At 35.9% G+C, this 19,744-nt stretch overlaps 1 protein-coding gene across 4 annotated transcripts in view; it reads right to left on the reverse strand.

Annotated features, from left to right (window-relative positions):
• yrt (erythrocyte membrane protein band 4.1-like yurt) overlaps positions 1–19,744 on the reverse strand; it is a 192,606-nt gene that overhangs the window by 82,879 nt on the left and 89,983 nt on the right. For all 4 annotated transcript variants that reach the window (XM_069824478.1, XM_069824486.1, XM_069824461.1 and 1 more), the window contains one exon: positions 11,442–11,484. In XM_069824478.1, coding sequence (XP_069680579.1) covers positions 11,442–11,484 — 43 coding nt within the window. The remainder of the gene's footprint in view (positions 1–11,441; positions 11,485–19,744) is intronic.

Raw genomic sequence — 19,744 nt, forward strand, 5'->3', positions numbered from 1 at the left:
TTGAATATATACAAGATGAAACATAAGTAATGTAATTAATTTCAGGAGGTTATTCTTTGAGATATTTCAAACAAAGACGTTTAATACAATTTTCGAGACAAAAATGATTTATATGAAACATTTCATAACGTGTTTTGGGAAAGCCACTGATTGAATTCCCAATATGCTCAGTCAATTTAAGAGAGCAATGTGTATTTTATAATAATAAATGACTGAAGAATCTTAGTTTCGTCCTTTAAATGTGCAGAAATTTGATCCAAACAAATGTAATTGTTCGTTCTGCAAAGGAATTTTTCAATGTTATATTTGTTCGGATCATATCTAAATTGACACGTTTTCTGTTTAAATCAAATTTACTTTAAATAGATAACTCTTAGGACTGGCTAGTTTCGAAATGAAAGCCTTGTATATTTTATAGTTATATGTTGAATAACAATTGAAAGAGATGTGTCACTGACATGAGTGGCAACTGGCAAGTGGAATCTTAGCTTGAGATTACATACAGTAGGCAGTAGCAAAGAAACAGCTAAATTAGAAAATAAGATTCTATTTCGAACCCTCACAGCAGTTTAGTTACCATAATGTGTTTTCTTATAATTAATTTGAGTGCATAGAACATTCAGCCATGAAAGATAGTTGGTTATAATATTCGTGCTCATCTCCATACTGTGCATTGAAAAAGTTGAAGAATGCGGAAAGTATGTTTCACATGTTCATACATACTAAAGAATTAATCTGTTTAATTTTATTTTTCTGCATGTGTGTTAATATCAGTAAATGATACTGATTAAATGTTAAGTTTTGTACTTATCAGTAAAACATTTTATTATGAAGCACGATTAGATTGCAGTTGCAAAAAATGAAGAGTATTAGCAAACTGATTTTGTAACAATATCTACTTAATATACTTGTATACTGTATTAAAACATTAGCAGTACAGTAGAACCTCTGTTATCCGTGGTAATGAAGGGGGTGGAGTGAACGGTTAACCGAAAAAATCAGATAATCCGTACCATAAAATGATTTCATAATTTAAGTACATAATATTTTCGTAATTTCCTCCATGGTCTTTTATTTTAATATGCTAGGTAGTGAATCGGTCGTTCACTAATTTAAGTCTGATTTTTTTTACAATACTTGTTCGATTTTCCGATAAGTCAGTTATTAAAACATTATTTATTGCACTTAAGTCTGGTTTTCAACGACGGGTTTTTAATGGCTAAGGAAGCTCCTTATGACGACTGTCTGTGTAAAGATAGGAACGTTAGAGTTCTCATGTTGTAGATGTACAAATTTTATACAGTTTATATTTTGTTTCTCAATAGCCTAAATCGCACACAGTTGCAATTCCTATCATATTGTGATGTGAGATGAACCACATTTTCTCTTTTCCCAAACCACTCAATTACTTGCAATTTTTTACGTAGTACAACATGTTTTCTTTTAACGCTTGTAGAAGACATTTTGGACAGAAGTTAAACAGTTAGAAGAGTACGCCATAATGCGTAAGGGTAAGGGTTTGTAAAAAAACACTCTGTAGAAAATATTGATATTAATATAATGTACAATACTTAATATTTTTTTTCTGCGAGAGAGAATGACAGTCGGATAATCCACCAATCGGTTAATAGGGTTACGGATAATTGGAGTTTTACTGTACATACTTGTCTTTTTAGAATACACAGTACAACTTTTCCAACTACGAGAATTTTGATCTAGGAACAAGAAATTTTGCAACTGCAAACAGTAAAGAGTATTAGCAAACTGATTTTGTAACAATATCTACTTAACAATATATACTCATATACTGTATTAAAACATTACTGGTACATACTTGTCTTTTTAGAATATACAGTACAACTTTTCCAAGTACGAGAATTTTGATCTAGGTACAAGAAATTTTTCTTAGGTAGTTAGGTTAGTGCGATATTTCTTCTCTGGATATAGCAATTTTACCTCGTGTGTGGTTGTTGGATAAAGTTTTGAGATGTAGTGACACATATATATTTTTCCTTTTTATTTCCTTGGTGAAACAAACAAATTGGTGAACAACATCAATAAGGCTATAGGTTTGTTCCAGCACAGTTCGGAATCGATTCTGAACTGCCTGCTCATGTGCAGTAGCCCAATGTTTGTTCCAACAAGACTAGAACTGATTCTGAACTGATACTGAACTCCCAGTTCCCCGTTCCACTGTGCTTCAGAACTCATTCGGAACAAGTGAAATTGGTTCTCGATTAAGAGCAGAACTGTGAATTCTGGACTGTTGATGAATGCGCACAAAATATGATTAAAATTCTGTGATCAATGATCATATTTCTGTATATGATTACAATAATAATCAAAGAGACTTCGACTTCATTTCTGCAATGAGAGAGATTAAGTCAAGTCCACGAATAGATGATTCATGGGAATTCCATGTTCGATCATTTCAAATGAACAGAAATGTATGAGTGGCAGAACAACTTCATCCACTGCATGTTACAAGGTCGTAACAGGATGTGTCATGAAAGTCAATACACGAGACAAGCCCAAGGCCAATGGGATAACCATATTGTAACTGAATTATGTCGAATTCTATTTGCTGTATTTCATAGATAAAAGTTGTTGTAAACACAAAATAAAAACCTCGAGCCTTGCTACGTGGATCACTGCTCTATTGTAAGAGTATTCATTGGAAGTGAGTGAACTTTAACGCAATATCTTAGGAAATTAAAAAGAAAAGGGAGAAACTTATTCGAAGCCTCTAAATAAACAACTAATATACTTTTCTCATTTTTAAAGCAGATTTTCGTAAAAACACCAATAATATTAGAAATTTTTACTTACTGTGAACTTTGACTAAAATTCAGAAAAGCAATTACTTACATACATATGGTACATACAAGGTTAATACAAAAGAAATGGACACTTTCAAATTAACTTTACAGGGAGTTATTCCTGAAAGCTTAAGTTGCAATGTATATAATGTTAAGATTCGTTTATAAAATATAATGCGTATTATATTATTAAAAATACCTAATCTATTATTCAAAAACAAGATTAATATATGCACATAAATATAAAACTCAACTTATCAATATTATGCATGATTACTTCTGAAAATGCCTAATCTAATATTCAAAGACAAGATATACAGTGTTTCAAAATTCAACAACAAATTTAAGGCGTTGTTGAGGGGCCCTATGTATTATTTTGAGATTGAGAACTAGGGGTCTGCAGGTTCAAACTTACACTTAATAGCATGAAATGTTTTCTGTGCCAGTATATCAATGATTGAACCTGCACGTGGCATAGCAGTATGTATGGAAATATATCATGTAGAATCATAGCCATCTTAAATTAACAAGCTATGTTCTTACACTTGGTAAAGTTGCTACTCCAGCATATGGTGGTCCTATTGCAGAACACATAGCAGACAACACATTGACGAAATATATTTAAAATTTCGTTTTTAATGACTTCGTAGTAACTGAAAGGCTTACGAACAATTTCAACGAGGGGGGACCAAAAAATAACCGCAATGGTTTTTTTTTTTTGCATTTTTATTGAACTTTACATTCACAGTACTTTAGTCCCCTTCAAAGTATTGTCCATGTGCATTAATTCACTAGTCTCAATGCTTTTGCCACTACTGAAAACAGTGCTGGAACTCTTGAGGCAGGATACTGTTCAAAGCCGTCAGCGTGTTTTCTTTGACGTCATCCACATCACTGAATCGCTTTCCTTTTAGACATTTCTTCATCCGTGGAAACAAAAAAAAAAGTCCGACGGAGCCAGATCGGGTGAGTAGGGTGGATGAGGCACAAGCACCATGTTGTTGTTTGTCAAAACCTGTCGGACTGTCAGAGCTGTGTGGGCTGGAGCATTGTCGTGTTGAAGCAACCAGTTCCCATTTCTCCACATTTCGGGCCGTTTTCGTCGCACTCTCTCTCGTAATCTTCATAACACATCCAATAGAAATGTCGGTTTACTGTTTGTCCTGGCGGAATGAACTCTTTGTGGACAATGTCATTCAAATCAAAAAAACAAATCAACATTGTTTTGACATTGGTTCGCACTTGATGTGCTTTCTTGGGTCATGGTGAATTTGGAGTTTTCTACTGGCTTTGATTCTGGATTGTACCCATAGCACCAAGACTCATCCCCAGTCACAATTCTTTTAAGAAAATTTGGATCGTTCTGCACTTCACTCTTCAAGTCGCGGCAAACTCTCACGCGGTTTTCTCTTTGGTCATCTGTGAGTAAGCGAGGAACAAATTTTGCAGACACCCGTCTCATGTGCAAATCTTTGGTTAAAATTCGCTGGACCATGCTCCATGACAGGTTCGTTTACTCAGAAACTTCGTCAATGCTCTTCCGACGATCTTCATCAATTGCACATTTGATTTTGGCAATGTTTTCGTCATTTCTTCCTGTCGAAGGATGCCCCGGGCGTGGCATGTCTTCAGTTGACATGTTGCCACATTTGAAATGGGAAAACCACTCGTAAACCTGTGATTTCCCCAAAGCATCATCATTAAAGGCTTGTCGAAGCATCCCAACGGTCTCGGCTGCAGTTTTCCCTAACAGAAAACAACATTTCACACACACACTCTTTGTTCCTTGTGGTCGGCCATCTAACAGTCGCGGGAGACACCAAACTAACATCACCTAACAGCACAACTCATAACTACACAGCATACACGCGCAACAGTTCGGTTCTGGTTACTTTTGGGTCCACCCTAGTGTGTGTATGTATGTATGTATGTATGTATGTATGTATGTATGTATGTATGTATGTATGTATGTATGTATGTATGTATGTATGTATGTATATACACACACACACACGCGCGCGCATTTTATTGCACAATTAAGAAATATAACACAAAACTTGAATTTTATGGTATGTGCAGTTGGAGTGTATGCTATTAGTAATCAAGCGATAAGCCTTATCTCATAAATGTATTTCTATAACACACTACATGATAAAATGAAAACACTGAATAAAGATAATAATTCATTTTCCTTTCTTTGGTTTGCATTACAATATGAACTAATTTTAACTTACTGTTTTACTGTAGGTCTGTACCTGAAGTCAACCATTAGGCTTATCAAATTATTGTGAACAATATTACTATACTAATAATAATGATGATGGGCTTTAAAAAATTGTATTAGACAATAATTTGAAATTTACACTACATAAATGTAAGTGACTGAGTAGATTCATAAATTTAAGAAGTACTAGTCTAGTAATAACCTAATGTAGGCCTAATGTTTCAGTTGTCATTTACACACAGTGCAATTGTTCAAAATTATGTTGACAAACACAGAACAATTTTGTGAATTATTATATTAAATTCTTGCCCATACACATACTGTTCTCCTACCAACACACTGTTAGATTTCAAACTAAACTCTGCCAATTGAATAAGAAGCACATCTTTCAGATCATTCAAAGGAATCTCACTGTTTCTCAAATCTACTTTTAAAGTTAAATGCTGTTTACTACATTTATGTCACTATTAACTTACTGTTTCACTATCATCAGTTTAATTTGTGTACAAAACGGAAAAAAGCCTCATAATTAGGGACCGCGATTTGATTAAGTTCACGACTTTTACTACTTCGTCCATCACAATTTTCAGAGGAGATGGCAAAGACTTAGCAACAATAGCTTTGCGGAGAATGGAACAGTGGTTGCTCCGTATGTTAGGATTTACTTCACGTACTTTAGCCATGAATCCTTTCACTCGGCCTGTCACAGAGGCAGCTCCATCTGTACAAACACTAATGGAATCCTCCCATGTTCATTTATTACAGACCACATATTCATTAGTTGTACGAAATATTTCTTCACTGGTAGCTCACTCGGGCAGTTCTTTGCAAAAAAAATTAATTACAATTACATCTCCATCAATGTACCGAATGTGGGAAAGAAGTTGTGCGTGACAGCCAATATCTGTGGACTCGTCGATCTGAAGTGAGAACTTCTGACTGGTCTTTATTTTCTCCTTCATAATGTCTCCAATATCACTGGACATGTCACTAACTCGGTGGGTATGTACGTTCACGCACATGTAGGTTTTATGAGATACCGAATGGGCTATATGCAAAAATATATTTATGAAAACAATTTAATTTTCATTTTAATTTAATTTAAATTAATTTTATCAATTTATTACAATAACAGGTAACAGTTCGCGTCACACTGGTCTAAGCATCTAAAATCTAAGTAATTAAACTTTAACTATACAAATATGTATATCTAAAATGAAACAAACATTTTTAGACTGAGTAAGTGAAATTAATATAAAAAAACGATTGTAGTAATTCTTACTGTTAGGGTCTATATTTTTCCCCCATTATACAGCAAAAACACAAGCAGCTGTTAAAAACAATATCCACTATTAAAAAAAACTAAATGTTAATTTAAATTTAAGTTTCACTACAATCTTCGATCACTCTCTCGCACTCCAGCTCAAAGTCTGACTTAGTGCTATGCCAACATTGTTCTATCAACATGGCTTATTAATTTAAGATGGCTGTCATCGGATACAATATTGCTATGTCTCTGTAGCACAATCAGTAAACACTGTAGATGGTTTCTATCAGAGGATAGGTCGAACATTCAAACTTCAACAGGTACCTTTTTTTTTAACTTAAGGCTGCAGCAGCAGCTTTATTTTTCCTCGCAGAGTTAAGGCCATCAGGCCTTCTCTTCCACTAAACCAGGTTTGAATCTCATATATGAAATACATAAACAGAATGCAAAACAACACAAAAGTAATCAAAAGTGATGTTGTAACAGTAAAAAGCCAGCTCTAGTAATTTTGTAATATGTAATAGTGACAATAATTTATTGTTTAGAAGGATGAAGAAGAAATGAAGTTTGAGAAATGTATATCAATTACTCTGGACATGTTACGATTTTCATATAACTTATACATTAAAATGGGACAAAAATATATTAAAACAATAACACAGAACACAGCAAAGGCCATGAATTTGTCACCTTTGCAACCAAAGGCCAGCATGTTTCTAACAATTACCTGTAGTATCTAACAGAGCTCCATAGGACCAGTACGACTGACTTGAAGTATACTGTACTTAACCAATGGTTAGTAATGTACAGTATAATATTGCGCAAAGCTTAATACATAAATACCACAATACAAAGGTTGGATAAAAAGTAATGGCAACAGTTCGATATTTCAGACATGGCTTTATTCACAGGGGTACAACATTTACGTATCTTCAATATAGTCGCCCCCCTTATTTATTACTTTTTGCCAAATGTTTGGAAGGTGTCGTACACCATCAGTGCGTCCATCTTTGTTGATGTTCTGTACTGACCGCCCTATAGCACGGATAAGTTCATCTCTGGTTTTGTACTGGGTCCCTCGCAGTAGTTCTTTCACTTTGGCAAAGAGATTGTAATTGCATGGACTCATATCGGGTGAGTATGGTGGATATTCCAGAATCTCCCATTGCCAGCGATGCAAGATGTTCTTGACAGCAGTAACAGTGTGACTCCTTGCATTGTCATGAAGAATGATGGGATTCTGTACCACCAAGTGTCGTCGTTTTCACCTGAGCGCTGGACGAAGATGGTGCTGCAGGAACCTGCAGTAGTAGTCTGCATTTACCGTCTGCCTTGGAGGTACAGTATGGTGCAGTATTTCCCCATCAATGTCATAAGCCACAATGAACATCACCTTCACAGCAATTTGTGTAGGGCCCACTTTCTTCAGACGAGAAGAACCGGGATGCTTCCAGTTAAGTGGCGTTTCAAGTTTGGTTCGTATGATCGAGCCCAGGTTTCGTCCATAGCGACGATTCGTCCAAGAAAGTCGTCACCTTCCCTTTGGTAGCAGTCCAACAAGGCCTGTGCGACTGCATAGCGGTGCCATTGTTACACCTCGGAAATTTCATGGGGTATCCAATGCAGTGCAATTTTCCGGTAACCCAGAATGTCGTCCAGAATGTGGAGCACAGTTTTGTGACATACTCCGACTTCCGCTGCTAACTCACGCGCAGTCCATTGGTGATCAGCATCCATCAGGGAAGCAAGGAGTTGAACTGTGTTGTCCTCCACGTGGGGTCATCCTGTACGGAGGTTGTCCTGAACGGCATCCCTGCCTTCCCGGAACTCTTTAACCCATTGTGCCACTGTGTGATATTGCAACGCTGCATCTCCACATGCTTCACGCAGTCCCTGAAAACATTCTTGTGCACTACGACCTCGTGCCACTTCAATTTTGATCCAGGAACGTTGCTCTAGTTTTGTAAACGTGGTCTTAGGGTGCTTGCACTATCCCTATGAAAGTCAATGTTCTACACGCTGCAGTAGATTGACAGAGTACTGTCACTACTGGCTGCGGCGACAACGACAAGCAACAACAGCCATACACCTTAAATATAGACGTGCTATCAGTCTCAATGCCAGTTCCTGATACACACAGCAGATCTCTCTGCACACGTGTACTACGCCAGTGAAGATGTCCACTGGAGTAGTGGACGAAACGTTTGGTTGTAACACCGACAGATCATGGCTTCACTTCTGCGCACCATATCAATATTCAATATCCTCATGAAGGACTAAATTTCGATTTTACTGTACAATTTATATATAAAAATCGTGCAATAAAGTCGAAATTTGGGCCTTCGTGAGGATACTGAATATTGATATAAGTGAAACCTTCAGTCTCATATAAATATATATATATATATATATATATATATATATAATTTACAACCACCGGCGTGGCTCAGTCGGTTAAGGTGCTTGTCTGCCAGTCTGAAGTTGCGCTAGGGCGCGGGTTCGATCCCCGCTTGGGTTAATTACCTGGTTGGTTTTTCCGAGGTTTTCTCTAACCATAAGGTGAATGTCAGGTAATCTATGGTAAATCCTCGACCTCATCTCGCCTAATACCATCTCACTATCACCAATCTCATCGACGTTAATAACCTTGTAGTTGATACAGCGTCGTTAAATAACCAACTTAAAAAATATATAATTTACAGCAAATCCATATTCTTTGCATCTTTTCAAGTGTTTCAGAACAGGTTACAGAAACTCGAAATAGAACGAATTTCAACAACTTCGTTAGCAATAGCTTGTGTATCTGTGCTCTAGGTCTTTGAGCATGCACAGTAGAAAATTCAAGTAGCCTATTACTTTTTTTCTGATACTGTACGCAATTAATTACCTTATATAACATTCTTTGGAGAACTTCGCGTGCTCTTTTAGCACACAATAATTTACTAAGTGTTATACTAAAAATAGTTTTTGCCAATGCTGTTGAAAACTGATAATTCCATAAAAATCAAGATACTCAATTTTGCAAATTATAATGTTTTCCATAGTCTTTACACAACAAGAAAGGTAACAATATACATTATCTCTATTTTACAGTATGACTAAATCTTTCCAAAAACTGCACGAAACTCATAAACTCATAAAGCATGAATGGTAAAAAAGAGATTTACTTATACAAAAAAAAGATTTTTTTTTACTTAAGTAAAATAAATCTTTCTTTGTTCTTAACTTCTACAGTAAACTGTCTAGCGTTTATTAATCAGTTAATCTTTTAGTACTTTGATTTTTATTGTATTTATAAATTTAATATTAATTGTAATTATAATTATATTCTTAATAGTGTAGTTGTAATTCAATGGCAGAGAGGAAGAGAAGGCCTGATGGCCTTATCTCTACCAGGTTAAATAAACATATATACTACTACACTATACTATACAAAAACAAAAGGATTTTTTACTAAATTAGCACATTTTAGTTTAACAGTCTTAATTACTATAATAATTATAAATGAGAGAGACGGCAATGTTGCAGTTAGTCCTCGTCATGTAAATGCCGATTGAAACAAATGGATGACAAGTAAACAGGTTGGCCACTATCTTCATGCACAGTGGAGCACCAAGGTGATTGATATGTTATTGCAGAACTGTACAAATGTACAGGAAGCTGCGTGCAACGCAACATGAGTCGCGCTTCACCTCCCTCATGTTTACTGTTAATTTCCTTTGTCGATACCAATAATCATCTTTATCATTCCCCTATCTTCACTATGTGACAAGGTTTTAATTCTCGACAAGGTCATGTACACTGCAATAATTAGGATCTTATATTTAGAATTTCCATTGAAACGCAAAAATCTGCTATAGTATAGTAAATTTTAAATTCTCTATTTCTTTTAATAGACACTTCAGTTCCATTGCATCACTAGTTTGGAGATGCCACTGTTGCAGAATTCGGACATTAGACGCAGAACCACCGCTCGACAATGGTCTTCGCATCGTCGGAAATGAACCTCTCGCCTGCCAGAAACTTCTTCAGTGGACCGAACATGTGCACTGCAACATTTGCAGCATTACTTCGAGGAGAGTGAAAGATTTCTGGATCTCATTGCCAATGGAGATGAAACGTGGATATTGCATTTCACTCCAGAATCCAACCAGTTTGCCTGTCACGAAGAAATTCCGTACAATACCATCAGTTGGGAAGTTGATGCTCACGTCTTCTAGGATCACTGAGAACCACTCCTGCTGGATTTCATGCCATGAGGTGACACCATCAACGCAGACAGATATTGTGGCACACTCTCACGTCTGCGAGCTGCCATCAGAAAAAACGTCAGGGGATTCTCATGGACAATATGGTTCTCCTCCATGACAACACCAGTCCTCATGTGATAAACAGGATAGTCGCCCAACTGAGTCATTCGGATAAGAGATATGGAGCATCCACTGTAGAGTCCAGACCTCGCATCCAGTGATTACCATGCGTTCGATCCACTAAAGAAGTTCCAGGCTGGCCAGAGGTTCATTTCCGACAACGATGCGAAGACCACTGTCCGGCAGTGGTTCCGCACTTTACTGGCCGAATTCTACAATAGCAGCATCTCCAAACTAGTGGTATGATGGAAGAAATGCCTCACCTACGATGTGACTATGTGGAAAAATAGTCAAAGGTACTTAGAACACTGCCTGTATTTTTATTATCATGGCTGAAAAAAAGGTGCAGGGGTAAAGCCTTTTCGATTTGCCCTCATTCATGATTACAGCCCAATATTAATGTAATGTAAAAACCCAATTTCGTTAAATTTCCATGACACTTTGTAAATCGTTTAAAACTAAGGCTTTGCAGTATCTATGCACGCCATTAGGCAACAATTTCGCATGACTGTCCACAAGTAGCATACATACAGGGACTCTTGTTTAATGCACATGAGTGCACATGAGCAGTGTGTTGTAAGCGAAACTTATACTATGGGGGATCTCCAAATTTTATTTCCATATCTGCACATAAAAATTTAGTCTATACTTATTTATAATCAACAAAAATGGATCAAAATATTACAAATCAATATACAAATAAAATACATTTTATAATTCATAATAATGATCACTAGAAAAATAAGAAATGGTAAACTTACTTTTTACTTGTTTCTTAATGGCCTTCGTTGGGTCCAGCCAGTGCTAGAATAAAAATGAAATAATTAGCCATCAAATACTTGAGTTTTATGAACATCAATTTTTGTAGATCAGAATGCAAGAATATAAACACAGATAACTGCATGCTTCGACATATTTTTGTGTGTTACTTTTCTCTTCAATGTATTCATGTATAGGCCTAAATCTTACTGTTAATACTGCACTTCACATTATACAGTAAGCTTACTACTTTTAAACTATGCAGCAGTTTACAAAAACTATGTACGGGTAACAACAATAACTGAATGAAACACGCAGTATAATTTTTGGCATAAAAGCAGGTAGAGTTGGATTTTTATGAACACATTAACAGTACTCACCCATTTCATAACAGTTGCTGGAAATGTTCTCTGACTGCATCTACACATCTCTTTAAAGAGTACGACTCTACAGGAACGAGTTCTTGGGGGGTTTCATGAGATACATTTTTATTATTAATTATAGGTTATTTCAGGTTGTAATACAAGCTAATATTAAGCAATTGTGGTTGTGTATTATAAACCTGTTGTTTAAAAATTTAAAACAGAATAAAGGATAATAATAGCCGACGTTTGGATTTACATTATTTATGTATGGTTTTGACACTATGACAATGCTATGTAGAGAAGTTACGAAATAAGCTGTATTACTGTCTAGGCCAGTGGTTCCAAACTTTCTGAAGACGCGATCTGCTTTTGGGCGAGCCTTCTGTTTGCGACCTCCAACTACTGTACTAGTGGACTAGAAGTCTTTTGGAACAGTAGTAGATTTTGTAAATTTAAAAGGGATAAAACATAGTTTAGAACAGGCTTGCACAAGGTTTGTGCTCTCTGAGCCGGCTCACAGCTCATGAGCAGAACTCAGATATTAGCTGCGCTCTGTATAAGGGTGGACTGGAAGAAGGGGTGATCTTGTACACAAAAGAAAGTACTAGTAAGAGTGTTCATGAAATGAATTCCCGTTCAGTGTTCACAAAACTATCTTGGATTATTATTAATTAATAAAGAAATATTTATATTACAGAAATAACAGAAATTCTATAGCTACTTATATGTACAATATCATTTTGTTATATTTGTATTTATCAGTACATCAAATCGGGGTTTTATGCTGTTGGCAGCTGAAAGAAACAGTACTGCTCGTAATGAAACATCAGTTACAGATGTTCGATGCCTGCCTTTATTAAAGTTATTATAGAAAACAGTAAAGTTGCTCACAAATTTAAATGTTGAGCCAAACATAGCAATCATTTTCACAGCCAGCCAGTTGTGGATATTATTGCTGAGGTTTAGTCTTGTAAAACTCAACGAGGCTAGTAGTATCATTCAAATAGTCTTTAGCCCATAGGTCCCATTGAAAATGAATAAGTTCGAGCTATAAATCGTTAAATGTTAAATATTAGGTTTTATTTAATGACATTCGCAACTGCCAAGGTTATATCAGTGTTGCCCGTGTGCCAGAATTTTGTCCCACAGGAGTTCTTTTACATGCCAGTAAATCTACTGACATGAGCCTGTCGCATTTAATCACACTTAAATGCCATCGACCTGGCCCGGAATCGAACACGCAACCTCGGGCATAGAAGGCCAGCACTGTACCAACCAGGCCGATCTGTAAATTGTATGACACTGTTTCAACTGGTGTTGAAGGAGTTTATTATGATAACTTTAAACTTCTTTCCAATTAAGACAAGATCTTGGAACCTAGAATTAAATTCATTTTGAATTTCAATTAATATTTGCACATAATCGTTTAACATGGCTTCATCACGAGCAGTTTCTATCGTTCGAAAGTGAGCCATAGTACCTTCCCAAAACTGACTTACGAAAGTGTAAGTTTACAACTGAAATCCCGTAATTTATTCAATATATCAATAATGAGCTGGCCTTTTCCCTGAAGAGAGATATTTAAATTGTTGAAGATTAATAAATTCTAACGTACCCTACCTCATGTAGTAATGCAACTTTCAACTCATGAACCTTTTTACTGTGAGCTTCACCAACAAAATCATCGTATTTCTAGTAATAACGCATTAAATTATGTTTTCCTCTTTCTTTCGAACTTTCGTGGCAGATAAGTATCGACTCCAGCTGCTGTGAAAAAATAAGCATTTTTCCATGCAATATTCAAAGAATTTGCCTGATGATCACTTTTCCGTCTTTTAGATTCCTTCATTATGTAGCCGTAGACAGGCAAAGTGAAATAGCTACTGATAATACACACTACACCAGATAGCTTCGTGGACTATCCTCTACCTATAGAAGGCGTACATCATTCCGACATATCTTTCCGGCAAGCTGTTAGACGGCTCTCCCACGCTGAAGGAGCAGCCGCACTCACTGAGCGCTGTTTGTGCAGGCCTGGTTTAGAATATACAGTGTCCATAAAATGATAGACAAAAAGGGAGTAGATTCAGAAACTACTACTAACACAATTTCGTATAAAAATAAATAAGACGGATTTTGGAACCTTATGCCCCATTTATACGGTGTGTTTCTTAAGTTTCGCATATTGTCTTTTAAATTTAAACGAATAATTTTTTTTTTTTCCAAAAAAACACTCGGACACGAAAAATTTTATATTTTGAAGGGAACTTTTCAACAATAAGGAAACATTTTTATGGTCATTGTTATGAGAGTTGTGAAGTCATCGGAAACTTTTTTTAAATGGCACCTTGTATTTTTATTTTCATTATCTGAAAGATTTGGTTTTTTCTGCATCATTACACAAACTATCAATTGAGGAGTTGAGAATTATAAGGATACTAACCACCATTTTTCCATTTTGCTCTACAAGCAAAATATTTATTTAGCTCTATCTATAAACAGTGCACCAGTTATTCATAGATTTCGAAAAGGCATATGACTCGGTTAAGACAGAAGTTTCATATGATATTCTTAATGAATTTGGTATTCCCAAGAAACTAGTTCGATTAATTAAAATGTGTCTCAGTGAAACGTACAGCAGAGTTTGTATTCTGTCAGATGCGTTTCAAATTCACTGTGGGCTAAAGCAAGGAGATGCACTATCACCTTTACTTTTTAATTTTGCTCTAGAGTATGCCATTAGGAAAGTCCAGGATAAAAGAGAGGGTTTGGAATTGAAAGGGTTACATCAGCTGCTTGTCTATGCGGATGACGTGAATATGTTAGGAGAAAATCCACAAACGATTAGGGAAAACATGGGAATTTTATTTAAAGCAAGTAAAGAGATAGGTTTGGAAGTAAATCCCGAAAAGACAAAGTATATGATTATGTCTCGTGACCAGAATATTGTGCGAAATGGAAATATAAAAATTGGAAATTTATCTTTTGAAGAGATGGAAAAATTCAAATACCTGGGAGCAACAGTAACAAATATAAATGACACTCGGGAGGAAATTAAACACAGAATAAATATGGGAAATGCCTGTTATTATTCGGTTGAGAAGCTTTTATCATCCAGTCTGCTGTCAAAAAATCTGAAAGTTAGAATTTCTAAAACAGTTATATTACCGGTTGTTCTTTATGGTTGTGAAACTTGGACTCTCACTTTGAGAGAGGAAAATAGGTTAAGGGTGTTTGAGAATAAGGTGCTTAGGAAAATATTTGGGGCTAAGAGGGATGAAGTTACAGGAGAATGGAGAAAGTTACACAACACAGAACTGCACGCATTATATTCTTCACCTGACGTAATTAGGAACATTAAATCCAGACATTTGAGATGGGCAGGGCATGTAGCACGTATGGGCGAATCCAGAAATGCATATAGAGTGTTAGTTGGGAGGCTGGAGGGAAAAAGACCTTTGGGGAGGCCGAGATGTAGATGGAAGGATAATATTAAAATGGATTTGAGGGAGGTGGGATACAATGATAGAGACTGGCTTAATCTTGCTCAGGATAGGGACCAATGGCGGGCTTATGTGAGGGCGGCAATGAACCTCCAGGTTCCTTAAAAGCCAGCCAGTAAGTAAGTAAGTAAGTATCTATAAACAAATTGTGTAGTTGAAATGAAACTGTTCATACAAATCGAATGGAAAATGAGCGTGGTACAGTAGCATGCAAATTAATCCGAATGTAATTACTTATGCAAAAACACTCAAACGGGATAAAAAAAAAGGATCTAAGACATACCTCAGTAATCTATGTGGCCTCCCTTGTTCCTAATAACAGCTCTGAGACGATTTGGCATGGATTCCACTAATTTCCCACAAATATTCTCCATTTCTTCATCGCAAAACCATACACCAATGAGGGCAGAAATCATCTTCTCCTTTGTAGAACAATCCATTTTTTGCATTCTTCTTTTGCAAATTGACCACAAGTTCTCAATGGGGTTGATGTCGGGTGAGTTGCCTGGCCAGGGGAGTATCTGAATATTCTTCTTGTTGAAGAATTCTGTAGTTTTTCGAGACGTATGGCATGGTGCCAGGTCTTGTTGGAACACACCTCTGCCATCCGTTAATGATTTTTGCAGCTGGGGTACGATTCTGGTTTCCAATAAGTGAATATATTTGTCAGAATTCATCATTCCCTTGATAGGTATTAATGCTCCAGGCCCTTCATGTGTAAAACAACCCCAAAACATTACTTTAGGGGGGTATTTGGGTGCTTGTTGGAGATGAGCTGCTGTTACTTTTTCGGATCGTTTCAGTACGTAAGAAACACGGTGGCCGTGGACCTCGAAATGAGACTCATCGGAAAAAAGTACATTCTTCCAGTCATTCACTGTCCAGTGTTGATGTAATTTTGCCCACATTAAGCATTTTTTGCACATAACAGGGGTTAGCAGTTGCTTCTTAATAGGCTTACGAGCCCTTCGTCCAGCTTCCAAAAGCCTACGCCGCACTGTTGTCACGTGAATATTCGCCCCAGTGGTAGCCATTAACTCGCGGGTTAAGTCGACAGCAGTAATTTACTTTTCCTGACAATTAAACGATCATCTGCAGGTGAAGTCTTCCTTTTCCGGCCACAGTTTCCTTTTTTCTGGGTTGTGATGGATCCAGTCTCCCTGTATCGTTTTATGATCGAATTAACAGTAGCCAAACCGATGTGACATTCTGCAGCAATTTGCCTCTGTATCATAGAAGAATGCTCTGCTAATGTTATAATTTTAGACCGTTTTCGTGGAGTTGTATCCATTTGTGAAGACGACAGAATGTACACAGGATTGCAGTATTAAGTCTTCAACACAACTGAAATGCTTATAAGTACAAAACGACATGCAAAATGTCACATATTATAAAAAAAATAATAACGACAGACCTTCAACAATGGAATTACACGTACTACAGATGTCAATTAAAGCGGTATGAGCAGCTGTGAGGCCAACAATGACAGAAAATGTAAAAATATGTCGTGTTCGGATTAATTTGCACGCTACTGTATTACCTATAAAGAAACCTAATTAAAATCATTCTGAATAGGAGTTTTAATATTCAGTATTCTGTCAGACAGGAATTTAATACTACTGTAAAATGTAACATTTTTCTTGCTTGTTATAAGACTGTTTGGTTTCTAGTTTATCTTGCACAATGAAGAACTCATCCCAGAAGGTTTTCTTATCTGCAGGCATGAAATTTATTTGCAGCTTGAGATTTTTTAATTAAGCTGAATTAATTGGATTTGATTTTTATCTCTTCACAAGAGCTGGAAGAATACGTAGTCATCCAGCTTCATGAATACTGAAGTGCACTGTAACCGTCTACATCACTGTATGCATGTTTGAAGAGCAGTGAGAAAGAATTTTCTTCTTCAATGTAGAATTCAGACAAACTTCTAATCTTCATATCTGATAAAGAGTTTGGTTTTTGGAACATTTGTGACATCAACACTGTAAAGTTAAAAACATCTTGGCAACTCATTAGCAGAACTACAAATGGCTTCTCACGTCTAGATAGTTCTATTCGCTTAAAGCAATCACAAGGTACGTGAATTTCATTTATATGTGCCTTCTTCATTTTTTCTATGTGACTGAAGTTGCATGGAAGAAATGTATTACCACTTACGAGAAATGTGTGTCTGATTTTTTCTGCAAAACCACGTTGAATTTGTTAGGACTAGAGTGTCACTATGAAGAATTTCTTATTTCTACCAGAACATCCATCGCTCCACAGGACCAACTCTACCACTGGGAGAACTCTTTTCTTGCTCATCTCATAGAGAACTTTGATGAGTACCTATGTTACTTCAGAGGATCCACACTTAGCTTATTCTTCATTCCATATCACCATGTAGGAATCATCACTTGAACAAACATGAACACACTCATTACTTTCTCTAATAGAAGGCCTGAGAGTTTCTGAGGAATGATAGAGGCAGTGTTTGCTGCATGTCAACAAAAAGTGCATAACATGTGCAGAAATTTTATGATAGTTTATACACACCCGGATCTCAAAAACTTCAAAATGTAATGGAATGGAATCCACTTTGAGCTTCTGAATCTATATTCCCACAATAAGTACTGTTTTGATATTATTTATAGTAAAATAATACTTCTAAATATAAACATATGCTTGCTTCCTTTTTTTCTTTCCAATTAATTGCTGATCACATATTGTAAATCAGAGTTCCTATTGGCTAAAATTGCAGATAGTACTCTTATAATTCTGCAAAGGCAAACACTGTAACAGCACCAATACAGTTAGTACCAGTACTGTTCTAATATTTTGGCTGATGGGGTCTGCCAGAATATCACATTGCATTTTCTGGTATTAGAAGTGCTCTAGCCAGAAAACAAAATGACGGATCATATTCTACTCACAAAATTACATAAGAAAATACGTTTATTTCAATTTCGATAAAATGACAGTTAGTACCCTTGTAATTCTCAAGCTTCCAACTGTTTTTGTACTAAATGTTGCTATGGTAACCAAATAAATAGTTGGGTTTCCTGGTGTTATGAAAGTGGTTAATTGTTAAAAATAACAGAAAATAAAGATGTTAAGTGAAATTGATAGAATTGAAATTTTAATGATGATTGGAGAAATACCACCAGCAGTAACTGAACAAAAAAAAAAAAACTATAATTTATTCGTTTCAGAGAAATTACTAACAATTTTATTATTAATTATAAATGCCAAATATTGAAGTTACACAATTCAATTTTGTGACAAAATTGTGTTACGAAATGTGTATTGTTTGTAAATTCAACAAGTTCTACAAGTGTCAAATTCAATTAAACACATGGGATCTTCAGTTAACATAAGTTATATTTATGAAGATTCTCTTTCAGATGGAAAATAGAAAAAAAAAACAGGATGTCATTTAAAAATGCTTGTGATGACATCACGACTCGCACAACAGTTATGTTAAAAATGGTTTGTTTATGTGAAAAAGTGTCTTTTAAAATATAAGGTTTGACGTGTCCGAGCGATTTTTCGAAAAAAAAATATCTTTTCAAATGTTAATAAGGAACTTATGAAACACACTGTACAGTGGATATAACAGGCACTAGTGCGGAGGGTAACACACTTTCACATGGACAGTATGTATTAGTTCTCTGTTGGACAGTTCCTTTTCATGACAAAATTCATTTTGAAAGAAGTGATATTCTGAAGAAAGGGCGATCTACTTCATCATCATTGTTTTTTTTTTTCAGAAAAATAAGTAGAAGTCTCGAACATTCCATATTTCGTTATATGTGGAAGTGCAAGAAAACATAAATCGTTCTGTTGGTATTGTTTATTATTATGCACGAAAAAAATAGTCTGACTTTCTGCAGGTTTTAATGATCTGAAGAATTTCTCAGGGTAGAAGTGAAGATTTCAAGTAGAAATGGTAGAAAATTACTTTCAAAGACAATTCAGAATGATGTGGATGCGTATGTGAAAAAGTTGTTGCTGGAATGTTAAATTTTAATTGTAAAATTCAAGAACATTTTCTTGAGTTCGTGATTTAAGTGAAAAGTGGTGTTGCTACATTTACTGTGCTGAATGATATGCTTGAATTGCACGACGCAAAAAATAAATTTGAGACTCAAACAAACGATGGTAATAGTGCTTTGGCGGGAAAGTTAAATGGCTTACAAGCTAAATTCGTGTAATAGTCTCCAAGTGCTTTTCATCCATTGATTTGCCCATTGTTTAAATTCAGTTTTGCAGCAGAGTTGTCGAAGCACAAAATTTGTAAGAAGATTTTTCTCCACAGTTTAAAGCATCCTAGTAGTGTACTTCAATCGATCTTCAAAGCCTGACTATACTTGAACGTATAGTAGGGAAACATATTCTCACAAACAGTTACACAAGATGGAATTCCAATGCCAAGGTCATATCTTCCATTCACATTAC

Source organism: Periplaneta americana, chromosome 1 (assembly GCF_040183065.1).
Source record: "Periplaneta americana isolate PAMFEO1 chromosome 1, P.americana_PAMFEO1_priV1, whole genome shotgun sequence".
Taxonomy (NCBI): Eukaryota; Metazoa; Arthropoda; class Insecta; order Blattodea; family Blattidae; genus Periplaneta; species Periplaneta americana.